The following is a 14659-nucleotide window of genomic DNA, read 5'->3' as shown; positions in this document are numbered from 1 at the left end:
ATAAAACAATTGCGTAACAAGTTTTTAAAACACTAGTGTAAATTATAAACTGTACAAAATTAGGTTTATACCAGTATTACACAATTGTGAACGTAATATGTAATTTTATTGGCAGTCATAATTAATTCTATTGTGTGGATTTAGGTAAACGCTTTTTTGCTTGGTTTTACAGTTTTATTTTTGCTTTCTAGAATCAAATACATTTTCGTATTATAAAAAAAAATTATTTATTATTTATTTGTTACGATGTAACTCTAAACTACAAGACTGATTTTAAAATCTTTGACCACTAGTAAGTATTATCTCGCCTGGGTAACATGAGTTTTATTTAATAGTAGTTAATACTTGAAATAAATAAATGTTGACCTAGACTACGTGGGAATTCACAGGAAAAATTTAAAATTTTATTATTATTAATAATTAAATAAATAAAATCTATAGCAAATTACAATGCTTCTTATTTATATGTTTGTGTTATATCCGGGTGAAATATAAAGAACATTATTATGCTAATTAGTTACGTAACGCAATGTTTACGACGATTAATAGTAGAAAGTAAATTAATGTTAGTCAACATATATTTATAAGTTGATGAGTCTTTACCGTAAACACATAAATACATGGTTAATCCTTATCGGCCGATAGACGTCCAATGCTGGATATAGGCCTCTTGCATGATATGGTTAATATTTTTTTATCAAAATTCACTCTTACAACTATCGGTTTGATTTCTTTCGTTTGAATGCTTTCGTTATTTTATCTGTATTCTATATATATATATATATATATATATATATATATATATATATATATAACTGTACCAAACCACATACAAGGTCAAACGTGTTATTCAAATTTAATACATTGACTGACAATGTTAGGTGTACAAATATTTTGATTGAATACATTATATCAGTGTTACTAGCCTGCACTGTTGTGTTCTTGGATAAATATTTGTGTCATTCCTCATATTACGGGGTTTTCAGGCTATGATTCATCAATGAAGTCACATGTTGTTCTGGTTTGTTATAGACAGAGAGCCAGTGACAGTCAGACCTTCGTCATTTTATGAAAGATGAAATTTTGTAAGCCTATGCTTCTACTTTTTCGGAAGTAGCAGGTTTCAAACATCCAGATCCTCAACCGTCTAAGTATAAAGTGTAATTTATGGGTATTTTCATTAGCATAATATGAGAAATATAATACCCTGTAAAATACCATACCAGCTTCGCGGAAACCCTTCGAAAAACACCATTTAATATAAAACTTTAAGGGCGTCTAGCTAAAGGTTAACATGAAACGAATGGTCTGGCGATTTAATATTGTCCTAGCTATAAAATTATATGTACATTAGCTAATCCCACGATTAATTGTAAACTATTGCATTCTATTGATCCAAGAGCTAGTTAGGTAAGCGATCTTCAGCGAAGCCGATTACAAAATCCTATTTATATAGCCCATAACTAATCTATTTAATTAATTTTTCGCAAACTCACTGTTTTATGCTCCACGGTATTTAAAATCAGTAGGGATTAACTCGGTTATGAAACAACTTCATAAAAATCTTATCGTTTGAACTAGCTTATCCGGTGAAATTTTCAACACCATTTTTTTACCTTTTTAAGTTTTTACTAAGAAACAGTAATGTGACATCGGGGAGGAAATACAAGTTAGTAAATAAACATTATTTGCTTTTTTTTATTTATACGTGTGTTGTTTTATCAAATTCCTTCATACATCATACAGGGTAAAAATTACTTGTTAAGCAAATAAAATAATTTTAGAATTATTAGGATTTTAAAACCTCATATTATTCACTAATAAACGACGAATTGTATATTTAGAAATATATGTCACATAAATATTTCTAAATATACAATTGTATCTGATAATCATGATAAAATAAACATAAAGACATAAACTTGCAAGGTGTTTCGCTTTTCTGATGAGAAGTGTACATTAATCACGCCTATAAAATGGTTAAATGAAAAATTAAAAAAAATTACATTTTTGGGGTTCCTTCTCCTCATATCAAGTGAAGGTGATTTTTTCCTTGTCTATCCCATAGTGCGTGATAGTGATATTGTGTATATCCATATTTTTGCATTAAAAGGGTTTATTATAAGGGTTTAAAGGGTTTATAATCTTCGGAATGGCTGGTTTTTAAAGGTATTTTTCGAAAGGTAATCTTTAAAAGCCACGCTAAGTGTCTGGTGACTATCGGCTATCTCCTAAAGTCAAGGTCCTAAATACTCGTAGTTGTCTCGTAGTGGTCCACAGTACTCCTATGTACTGTAGACAACTACGAGTATGTAATGAAGAAAGTATGGCCATCACAGGTTTTGTTTTTATTTATTCTGCTTCATGTGTTAGACATAAAAGTCAGACAAATTTAAATTTAATAATAAACAGTCACGTTGCTTACATAACAAGAACTTTCGCTAGAAAAAGTGTATTATCACTTCTAATAATCCGAAAATGTGTGGAACTCGCTCTTATGATAATTTTTAAAATAAATTTGAATAAACTAAAAATTTGTAGAAGCATGTTGATTTGAATCATGGTGCTATTATAGTTCTAATGTCAGATATAATCGCGGGGCGTCGGTTAGCCCTACTTATTAATTAATTAATCCCACTAATATTATAATACCTGAGGAAACCTGCATACCCGAGAATTTTCTTAATAATCTGAGTCTGCCAAGCCGCATTGGGGCAGCGTGGTGGACTATTGGCCTAACCCCTCTCATTCTGAGAGGAGTCTCGAGCTCAGCACTGAGCCGAATATAGGTTAATAACGACGACGACGACGACGACTAATATTATAAACGCGAAAGTTTGTATGGATATGTTGGTTTGGATGTTTGTTACTATTTAGCGCCGCAACTACTGAACCGATTGGGCTGAAATTTAAATTGAAGATAGGTAAGATGGGCCCGGGCACATACCACATAAACTACCTTTTGTCCAGAAAAATCCATGGTTTCCCGAGATTTGGGAAAATCTGATGATTTTGATGGCATGAATGTTTGTTACTCTTTCACGCCTCGACTACTGAATTAAATTAATTGAAATTTGGAATTGAGATAGATTGCAACCTGGATTAACACATAGGATTCTTTTATTCCGGAAAAATCATGGTTTTTTAATGAATGTATGAATGAATGAAAAACTGATACCTAGTTATGATGGTATGAATGTTTGTTACTCTTTAACGCCACAACCAGGTACTTAACATATTTTGCTGAAAATTAAAATAAAGTTAGACCCTATAATACCCTAGATTACCGCCTAGGTTGTCCTGAAAGAAACCATGGATCTTGCGAGATTTGCAAAAACTTATTATAATGATGGTATAAACTCTTATATGCAAAAACTACTGGATTGCGCTCTTATTTGGAAAAACAATTTGAACACCTTAATTTCACGAAAATGAAGTCGCAGGTATCAGCACTTAGATAAAAGTTTGATGTACTATTCGTCGTCATCAACCCATATTCGGCTCACTGCTGAGCTCGAGTCTCCTCTCAGAATGAGAGGGATTAGGCCAATAGTCCACCACGCTGGCCCAATGCGGATTGGCAGACTTCACATACGCAGAGAATTAAGATAATTCTCTGGTATGCAGGTTTCCTCACGATGTTTTCCTTCACCGATTGAGACACGTGATATTTAATTTCTTAAAATGCACACAACTGAAATGTTGGAGGTGCATACCCCGGACCGGATTCGAACCCACACCCTCCGGAATCGGAGGCAGAGGTCATATCCACTGGGCTATCACGGCTTTTTTTACTATTATAATTCAACTGTACTATTATAATTCAATAAACAATAATTACATTATACGATTGAACTAAGTAATTAATATAAATGTTATTGTGAGTAAGATAAACATTTGTTTTCTTACAGCAGACTGATTAAATACGCTTATCATTGCGCTGTTCTTTGAAATTTCCGCTTATTACATACCTATTATTTATATTTTATCATTAATGTATGAATTATGGCGTTATTGACCCATAAATGTACCCTCCCTACTAGATGCGCACCTACCGACAATTTGTGGGTATTCCACTGTTAATACAACATACTCGTAAAGCCAGAAGTGCATAGACTGAACTATGATTCAAAACTCGATCACTTTCACTGTCTTTTACATAATTCTATTCTACTCTTGCCAGCGGCGTGCACAAGGTTTTTAACAAGGCATTCTACGTTGAAATGGTAGAAAATGGGATATACCGTTTCTAATACAGGTTCCTCGGGGTAGGCAGTGCGTTTTTGCCTCTATGCAGTGCACGCCACTGACTCTTGCCTACTACGAGTATAACCGTCGTCAATGAGGGTATATTTTTCTTGTGTCAGATCTTAGACCATACTTATCTATACTAATATTATTAAGAGCTTAATTTGTGGTGTGGTAGGGGGTAATCTCTGGATCTACTAAAACGATTTCAAAGTTTTTCACCACTACGTTATTTTACTACTACTATAAACTATGATACTACAAAACTTTGGCTGGTGGGAGGCTTCGGCCGTGGCTAGTTACCACCCTACCGGCAAAGACGTACCGCCAAGCAATTTAGCGTTCCGGTACGATGCCGTGTAGAAACCGAAAGGGGTGTGGATTTTCATCCTCCTCCTAACAAGTTAGCTCGCTTCCATCTTAGACTGCATCATCACTTACCATCAGGTGTGATTGTAGTCAAGGGCTAACTTATTATAAAAATAAAAAAATAAATAAAAAAAAAACGAGGTTATTTATGGGTAACAGTTTTATTCCCGTTTTCTCACGGAATCGGAAACTACGCGGGTGAAACCGCGGGGCATCGCCTAGTTGTTTTAATTAACCAGCCTTGTAAGTTAACCTTTGTTAACCAGTCTTTTAGGTTAACGTGCCTGTGTTTCTATCTTAAACGGTATCATCAACGGATAACATTTTAAACCCACAGCATAAAAGGGGAAGTCCTATTTGTATGTAGATTAAAAACTATTCTTTAACCTATACGAAACAACGACGATTAACAAACACGCAACAAAATAACGCGCTCGCAACCAGACCAAGACGATTTTCCATCTACTAATTTGTTAACTTTCTAAGCAATTAAAAATATTAAAACTATACAAGAATTGTAAGACTTTTTTAATTCATTAATGTGTAACATAATGGAACACGCATTGATAATACACCACTCCGTTATAGGCAAAAGATCCGGCCAACTATTATATAATTTCAATTGATTGTTCACGAGGATTCAAATATAAAACCTATCTCTTGGACAATTTGTGTCGCTATAACAAACAAGGTACAATTTTTTTTTAGAAAGAAAATGTAATCAGAGTAGTCAAACTTAGGCAAATCTTTATATTATTCACAAAGCTTGTAATGAAATATTTTCTATGATCTATGTTCTATGTACTTCTTTGAATTTTGTGGACAGTTTGAATACGTAGGTACAACGTATTTGCTTTAACAACGTGGAGACGCACAAACTTTCACATTCACATAGCATTAGTCGAATTGAATCCGAGTATTGTTAAGGCGGTGAACCTAATTATTGAAAAAACGCATTCTCAGAACAATTCCATCTGTCATAAGGTCGCCATTGACGGTCAATTATTCTCACGTTTCTGAAACGCAAACGACAGTACCCTCGCGGCATACTATACAAGTCATATATGTAGTGACCAACACACGATCAATTATAGTCGTGGGTGCTACAGAAACGTGAGAATAATTGACCGTTTGTGGCTATCATTACGCAGCTGGCGATAACATCGAGAATGTGTTGGCCAGGCCGCGTCAGGCTGCCCAAACATGGTTGCGAACAACACCGGTATATCATGGCCGTATTTACATATTTCAGATATAAATAACCACGTAAATAATAACTGTCCCGTCGATCTAGTGTCTCGCTGTCCAGCAGGGGCGTAGCTACCGCCGTATCAGCCGTATCAATGATACGGGGCCCCGGACTACAGGGGCCCCTTACGTGTAAAAGCAATAATAAATGATAGTCCAACACGCTGGCCCAATGCGGATTGGCGAACTTCACACACGCAGAGAATTAAGAAATTTCTCTGGTATGCAGGTTTCCTCACGATGTTTTCCTTCACCGTTTGAGACACGTGATATTTAATTTCTTAAAATGCACACAACTGAAATGTTGGAGCTGCATGCCCCGGACCGGCTTCGAAACCACACCCTCCGGAATAGGAGGCAGAGGTCATATCCACTTGGCTATCACGGCTCAGTCTTATATAAATCGATGAAAAAACGGAGAAGGTTCTCAATTCGACGCGCATGTTTTTATGTATGATGAAAACTTTTGTAATGATTCTTTTTTCTTCGTATGATATTATCTTTGTAAATATTTTATATTCATTGACTCTGATTTCGATGAAACACAAAAGAACTCAAAAGCAGTAAAATGTAGTGAAGAGCCATGATAGCCCAGTGGATATGACCTCTGCCTCCAATTCCGGAGGGTGTGGGTTCGAAGCCGGTCCGGGGTTTATAGTAATCATTTAAACACTAATCCAAAAATATGCCACACTCATCATCATCATCATCATTATCAACCCATATTCGGCTCACTGCTGGGCTCGAGTCTCCTCTCAGAGTGCTACACTAAAAAGCGAAAATAACATCGCATACCCTATTTACTGATCGTTTTGAATCGCCTGCTAATTACAACTAGGAAATATTCTTTGTTTCTATAAGCACCCGCGACTAGCAGACATCCCATCTCCAGTAGTAATCAGCCGTATAACGGTTATAAAATGATCATTAAAACGGTAAAAATGTAATTGCTAATATTATCCGCAAAGAGTAATTATGCGATACTTTTAATTACCTACTCGTAAGCCGTAAATGTGCAAAGAAGCGAAACGATACTCAATAATAGAATAATAACACAGTAATGCTGGTCACCCACCATCCAATAAGCACACATGCCTGCTCGCGAACTGTACCATGTCATGCACATCGCGACCAATATACGATCAGTTTTATTGGATATCCTGCAGTTAGCGCTGCACGTGGACTTATTGGATGGTGAGTGGATAGCATTACAAGTATATGGGCTTATAAGATGAGGGATGTTAGCGAGGGAATATATATTGACGTTACGGGGCCTATTGTAACATAGTAACAAAATATTGTTTGTGCAGTCAGTACGAAGAACAAGCAAGCAACGAATCATTCCTATGATCCAAAAAAGCCTGTGATGTATGGACCTTCCTCATTTTATAAAAAATTTCAGTGTGCACATTCCAACTTTTTTTTTTCAAAATGTATTACAATATCCTACTTGCCTAAATTTAATAATGGAAGTCGAAGAAACGAAAGGTCACTATAAAAATGTGAGCCGTCACGTGACGCCTGGCAGATGTGAAACATCGACATGAATTTGTAAAAGTTAAACAACACTGTATACACTACGGAGTATATATATAGGTATCCGAGCTTAGTGTAGCGCGGGAGAGATGGCTTAACGCCGAATCAAGTGGGAGAGGATCGCACAGTCGATTGCGCATGGCGACACACCGGTCACACTACTGCATATAGACTGTCTATATATATCATCATATAGCGTGGCGACGCGTCGCCACGACATGCGTCAAGCCAGATATCGGTTTTACGTGCGGCTATAGATGTTCAACATTAAAAAATGAGAGTTTTGTCAATCGTCAGTGTCAGGAATAATCTTAACATAGGTACGTAAGTAATTACAGAGATTGAATAAAGATGGATTTCGTAGGTTGCAGATTACAGACCCTCAATCGTGTATGTATAAAACGTTTTATTAATATACTAGCTGACGCCGCGCGGTTTCACCCGCGTGGTGCCCGTTCCCTTAGAAATACGGGGATAATATATAGCCTATAACCTTCTTCGATAAATGGGCTATCTAACACTAAAAGAATTTTTCAAATCGTACCACTATTTCCTGAGATTAGCGCGTTCAATCAAACTAACAAACTCTTCAGCTTTATAATATTAGTATAGATTTTCTAGAAATCATGACCTCAGTCGCCAGACATTTCTCTTCGTGTAGCTTCGGGGCGACTCTTCGCTCAATCGCATCAAAGAAATAAATAGTAGGTAGTCATAGTAAGGTTGGACTTTTAGTAGGCACTATCTCACAAAAGGAACCATGATCCAAATTCCATTTCGTTGTGTGGATCACTTATTTCTCGCTGTAGTTAGGTGGCGTGTTACCAGTATAACGAGGTCTTAAGGGACGGTGGTCACAGAAATCAATAAAGAAGTGTGAAATATGAGTCTCAATAAAAGTATGACCTCACCGGATGGCTTTTAAATTAGACATAGTGTTTCGCAATAAATAATACTAAAATGGTTATTATTGGTCGTTACGTACATTTATAAGCAGACTCGCATTGAAAGATGCTCTTGTGTTACCTATAGCTCAGACAACAGTAGTGTACTGTTTAATATAATAACACTAGCGACCCCGGGTGCGTCCGGGTAGTAATAAAGTTGAGTAGCAAAATAATTATATATTATTGTTATACAAATTCTTTAAAAGATAGACATATTATGCTACCGTGTACTTTTATTAGCACTTTTTAAGAAAATTATTTTTATATAAATTTAACTACAGCCACTGAAGCTCTCGAAACGTGCGATTAATTCGCATACATTATTATACCGGTAGCTTAATTACTCAAAATAACTTTTTTATACAGGGTGCTCCGGAGTATTTCCTACAACTCTGGGGTTATATTCTTTAACGAAAATTAACTAAAAATGTCCAAGGAACATGTGTTCTAAAATAATACATAAATCTGTGTAAATAAAATTTCGTTTGTAAATGTGTCCCATATACACATCCTTAATATTATGACGTAACCAAGTTTTACGTATTTTAAAATGCAAGGATAGATAAAGGCGTTACATGGATAGTCGAAATTATTTGAATTACTTTGTATGAAAAGTTGAAAACACTTGAAGTTAAGGGAAATTTTCCCGAGCACACTGTATATGTAGTTCCTTTTCTATTGGTAAAAACTGAAAAAGCTTGTGTTATGTGGTTTGGAAGGAGTTAAAGAACACATAAATGGACAGACGCTTATGAGACTTTTTGTTATACTATATGTTATAAAATATAAATTCTTTGTAAGTATACTCATAGTTCGTCTTAGCTACGTCATAAAGGGCACGACAAGATGCGTCTGTCATCAGCAATAATGATCAGTGGTATTAATTTTGAAAATGGGTCGATACTCCGTCTCAAGTATTTACTTTCTTCTAGTGGATTCTAACAATTATACCACACTTGTTAGACGCTCTTCTAACGTGTGCATGAATTTAATAGATGATAAATAAACAAACAAGCAAACTCACTTTCGCATTCATAATATTAGTATGATGACTCTAGCATACGCAATAAATAAATAAACAATATATGTGTACTAAGCATTTGAAATATCAGTGTCTGTATAATAAAACATTCTCATAATCGATTATTCAAAAAGTTACCTTATAATGTGCGCAAGATAATCTCTCGTCAGGCGTCAGTATGGAGTGACTCGTATGCCGATCAATATCCCAAGTAGATTGCCACATATCCAAGGAATCGCTTGATGATTTCTTGGTGTCAATAGAACTTTTTCTCGACAGGGAGTTCAGTGAGCCGACGTAGTCTCTTTTCATATCCCTAACGCCTGTACTGTTGAGAGAATCTCTTCTATTGTAATTGATGATGTTGCTTCGCGAAAGATTCGGAAAGGAGCCCATAGAGTGTCTCTTTGAACTATATCTTTGAGTTGGGCTGGGCGTGTCTCTTCTAGGCGGAGTCTGCGAGGGGCTGTGCCGATCTCTGCGTAGAATACTCGGGAAGGTCGAAGGGTGCTGTTCCACGTCCCTGGACGGCGATCCAGATATACCGAGCGAGCCCCTACGCCTGTTCACCACATTCATTACAGAAACATTCGCTTTTACAAAACTGAATTAAAGACTTATGACTCTTATATGGATGCTTGGCGTATTGCGGTACTTTCAAACAATAAATTATAAATAAAATATGATTGCGTCTCAACTAAAAAAATAAACTGAAATCATGAAGCAATAGACTAATTACGTAATTTGACTTAAGCTCTATAACATCCTGGGTAAATTCGCGATGTAATATATCATTGAAAATAAGGAAAGAAATTCCAGTTAAATATTTTTATCTATTATAAATAATTCAATTTATTTTTCAATCAGTATTCGTAATTAAATAAAATACAAAAAAAAAATTAATTAGCCTATATTTTACATATTTTTTTGTATACGTAAGTATCCATATATGTACGTACAGTCGGTCTAGTCACGAAAAACAGACCTGATGATAAGCCCGTTCGTCGGCGACACGGACTCCCGGAAACCAGGCGTAGACTCCCTGCTGTGGAGATAGAGCGACGATCTGTAGGGCGTGCTGCATCGGCCGTGGACGTCGCAGTGCGGATCGTGCTCTATGGTCGAGCTGACTAATGGGGAATGACGACCCTCTCCTTCTAAGGTCATAGTTCCAAACATGGAGTCCAACTGCCTCATAGCTATTGCCTTCTTCACCGCCGTCATTTTTGATCTCGTTACACCACTTTGTTATATAAAGATTTATATATTTTAATTCACCACATAAAAGTATCAGGCTTACGTACTCGTTAGCACAAAAGCGTGACTTAAAGTGGTATGTATGTCCTCGAGGTACGACGCGATATGACTGGACCGCGCGGACGGCGTTGCGCGCAAAACGTTCGCCGATGACTCACGCGGCATGCGCGCGCGCCGAACAACCAATTACACATTATCGTGTCCTACAATTACACCGTAGATGTATGTAAATATGGTGACAAGGAGGTAAATAATAGCTCCAGTGGTGTGGCTACTTGGCCAGCAAATATACACATGCTAATATTATAAATGCGACATTAAATCTGTCTGTATGTTACAAGTACGTATTTACGATGATACCGCTATATAGATAATACACAGTCTCTTTCTCCGCCTATCTGTGTGCTGTATTTTTTTTCGGGTGGATTTGGATTATTTATGTGTAATCGTCGTCATCAACCCATATTCGGCTCACTGCTGAGCTCGAGTCTCCTCTCAAAATGAGAGGGGTTAGGCCAATAGTCCACCACGCTGGCCCAATGCGGATTCACACACGATCAGAGAATGAAGATAATTCTCTGGTATGCAGGTTTCCTCACGATGTTTTCCTTCACCGATTGAGACACGTGATATTTAATTTCTTAAAATGCACACAACTGAAAAGTTGGAGGTGCATGCCCCGAACCGGATTCGAACCCACACCCTCCGGAATCGGAGGCAGAGGTCATATCCACTGGGCTATCGCTGCTCTCTTACTTATGTGTAATACTCAAATAAAATTATGATCATACTCAAAGAGTAAAAATTCGCAAGAAATATATGTTTGACCTGGCTGACTGGCTTTTGAACTATATAAATCGCGTATAAGAAAGTAGGTATGGATGTTTGTTTCTCTTATATGCAAAAACTGCAAGTCTTGACTGTTTTTTTATTGAGATATCTAAACCCTGGTGAAATCCATTGCTCCCGCGTTTTTGTGAAAAATTTAATTTCGAGCGGACGAAGTCGATATCATCAGCTAGTGTCATCTATACTAATATTATAAATGTGAAAGTATGTATATTTGTCCGTCTTTGACGGCAAAACGGAGCGACGAATTGACGTGATTTTTAAGTGAAGATAGTTGATAGGATGAAGAGTGACATAGGCTACTTAAAGTCTCTTTCTAACCCCCCACTTACCTAAAATGGGGAGTGGAAGTTTGTGTGGATTTCAAGGTAAAAAGCTATAAATTGGTATGCAGACTATTTGTGACAAAAACAGACTCTTTGTTACCAACGAAAAATGACGTGTTATGCCGAATTTAGCGCGGGTGAAGCCGCAGTCAAAAGCTAGTATAAAATACAAAACAATGTAATACGTTTATCTTAAAAATGTCTACATACCTACTTATTAAGTATGTAAAATAAATAAAGAAAATGAAATGAAAAAAACAACCCTTAGTAATATATACGTTTAGATTTACTCAGATAATAATCTAATAGCAGTGGATAACTTTACGGGAAATTTAGAGAAACAATGACTACTCGTAAAAACATATATACATAACAAGCAAGCACCACGCGGTACACCTGCGTTGTTCCCGTTCCCGTGAGAATACGGGGATAAAATATAGTCTATGTTAAGATTAGCTAAGATACTAATCGTGTCTAGTTAAGATTATAATTTTTCAAATAGGTCTAGAAGTTTCAGAGCCAATTCAAACAAATTAACAAACAAACATATCTTTCCTCATATACAAGTATATATAGCCCTTTTCGCGACGGACAACAAGGACGTGTGTAGGTGTCAGTTCAAGTATGAGTTCTAAGCTAAGCGCTGATGTATTTTGCAGTCATTAAATGGAAGCGAGACATAAAATTATGTATTCATTAATAACATACACCTACGACAGATCAACAGTACAAATATAGATATAATACTAGATTCATCGATTTGTTTACTCGTATTTCGTGTTAAGTTGCCCACGTTTAAGTATCCGATGTTGGCTTAACAATTCCACCGCCACATTAACCCGTCCCTGGCTTTAGGTTAGGTACGCCACGCTCGCCGTAAGAGAGCCGGACGCAGGCGGCTCGTTCAGGACCGTCATTTGCCTCCTTGACGAGGACCTCCGGGTGATAGATACGTGGAATCTGTCACCCACCGGAGATAAGTCCTCGAGTTGTTTTGTTAACGCTTTCAGTGTTCCCTAAGCGATCTTAATAAAACAACAGGAGAGCTCGATTTACGAGTGTCGCTGGCTGGGTTGCGGTAGTTTACGAAATGTTCCCGTGGCTCAGTCATCAGGCGGCGAGTCGGAACACCGTGGGGTTTTAGTCGGTTGAAGTCCGACATAAACCTTCTTGCCTCCCCGTGGCGAAAAGGTATCCATGAGGATTTCCCCACGTAAAAAAAAAGATACGTCACGCTGGCAGACTTTACACCTCTTCAGAACTTCGGAAATTCTCACTTATTCCAGTTTCCTTCGATGATCGCAAGAATTTCTCATAACGCAACGATACACGACCTATTAGAACGAAAGCAAGCTAGTAGGGTACCTATGTCATATAAATAGTAGGCTAGTAATAGGTACATAAATTTAGTTTGCGTGTAGTATGTTTGTTACTCCTTCATGCTGATACTACTGAACAGACTTGGTTGAAATTTAATTTAAATAATAGAGCTATTGTCTACCTTGGATTTATTAGGGTTTACTTAAGTCTTACAGCTAATACGCTACATTTGTTCCAGAAAAAAATTATAGCTCGCGCGGGATTCTGAATTTCACACGGACAAAGTCTCAGACACGGGTGAAAATGTACCATATTAAGGAAGCGTCAGTTAGGATCTAGTTAGGTTCAAAAAATATAGCCACGTGACAACATCGCAATATTCATGAAATTTGTGTAATTAACTACTATTACCTATGTACGAGTATACTAAAGAAGCATCGGAAAAGTCCAAAATGATTGCCACGTGTCATAAGTCATCAAATACGTGTAATTGAATAGCCTGTGTAGTAGGAGAGGACAAAACTGCAGTAAATATTAAGTACAACTTTGACAACCTCTGGTCTGGTGATAGACATCATTTGTCAAAAGTCAAAAAACTATGGCGACCTGCGGCCTAATTCACTATTTTGGTCTTTATTATCAACCTATTAAATTGGACAACAGAGTGTCATCTACATATCCACCGTAAGCACCGGATGATCATTTGTAATTTGTATCAAAGTATGTGGATGACATTTTGTCAATTAATTTGTTTTTTATTTTGATGGGTTGATAATGAAGACCAACATAGGAAATAGGCCAGTTGACACCACAAAATTCTTGAGATTCGTGTTATTGGATGGCCTATATAGTAGGTACGTGAGGATAAAACTGCAGTAAAGGCTAACACTGATGAATCGAATAACCTTTTAATCACACGCTTGTTACAACCAATTTATCTATACAGCGGCTAACTACTCTAATTAACGCAACGGATTCGATCCTTTTAAAGTTCCGTAAAAAATTGCTAAATACGTAACCTTTTCAAGTCTATGCAAGTCACATCGATACTCTGCTACTTATTATTGGAATGGGAACATTTTTTGTTGGTAAGTAACACAGAAGAAAGAATAATACAGGATAAGTTTTTACAAGCAGCGTGGTAAAGTCGGTGAAACCCATAAAAAAGAAACGTCACGCGTCTCATTTACATCTGCATTTATACAAACTTTTCTTATAATATGTATTTCAAAGTTTAACACTAACAACAATTACGTAAATTAACATAATAATCAGAATATCATCTTATTTCTTTAGTTTTTGTAAACAGTCGCCATTTTTCTTGAATAATTTTGAAAATTACTGATGCCACGCTTCGTGTCGTACTGGCTCGAGAATGTATTCGTTTTTGAATTTTGTATTTGGCACGGCTACGACACCGTCGTGTTCCGTGCTTTATCTGCCTATTATTCTTTAATCTGTGGTAAGTAAGTTAACTCTCCACTGCGATCGCACCTGACACTGCCACTGATATTAAGTATCTTTGTACCATTCAAATA

General features: G+C 36.7%; 1 protein-coding gene across 8 annotated transcripts in view; it reads right to left on the bottom strand.

Annotated features, from left to right (window-relative positions):
• LOC112048035 (WD repeat-containing protein 47) overlaps positions 1-14659 on the bottom strand; it is a 57963-nt gene that overhangs the window by 28636 nt on the left and 14668 nt on the right. For 2 of the 8 annotated variants that reach the window (XM_024085382.2, XM_024085383.2), the window contains exons 1-2: positions 10355-10748; positions 9508-9931 (exon numbers count right to left, since the gene is read on the bottom strand). The exons of the other annotated variants lie outside the window; for them this stretch is intronic. In XM_024085382.2, coding sequence (XP_023941150.2) covers positions 9508-9931; positions 10355-10593 — 663 coding nt within the window. In that variant the 5' untranslated portion in view covers positions 10594-10748. Of the gene's footprint in view, positions 1-9507; positions 9932-10354; positions 10749-14659 lie in introns of those variants that run through there. 8 annotated transcript variants of the gene reach the window in all.

The sequence above is a fragment of the Bicyclus anynana genome, chromosome Z, assembly GCF_947172395.1.
Source record: "Bicyclus anynana chromosome Z, ilBicAnyn1.1, whole genome shotgun sequence".
NCBI classification, from domain to species: domain Eukaryota; kingdom Metazoa; phylum Arthropoda; class Insecta; order Lepidoptera; family Nymphalidae; genus Bicyclus; species Bicyclus anynana.
This window is presented reverse-complemented; position numbering and strand designations above follow the sequence as displayed.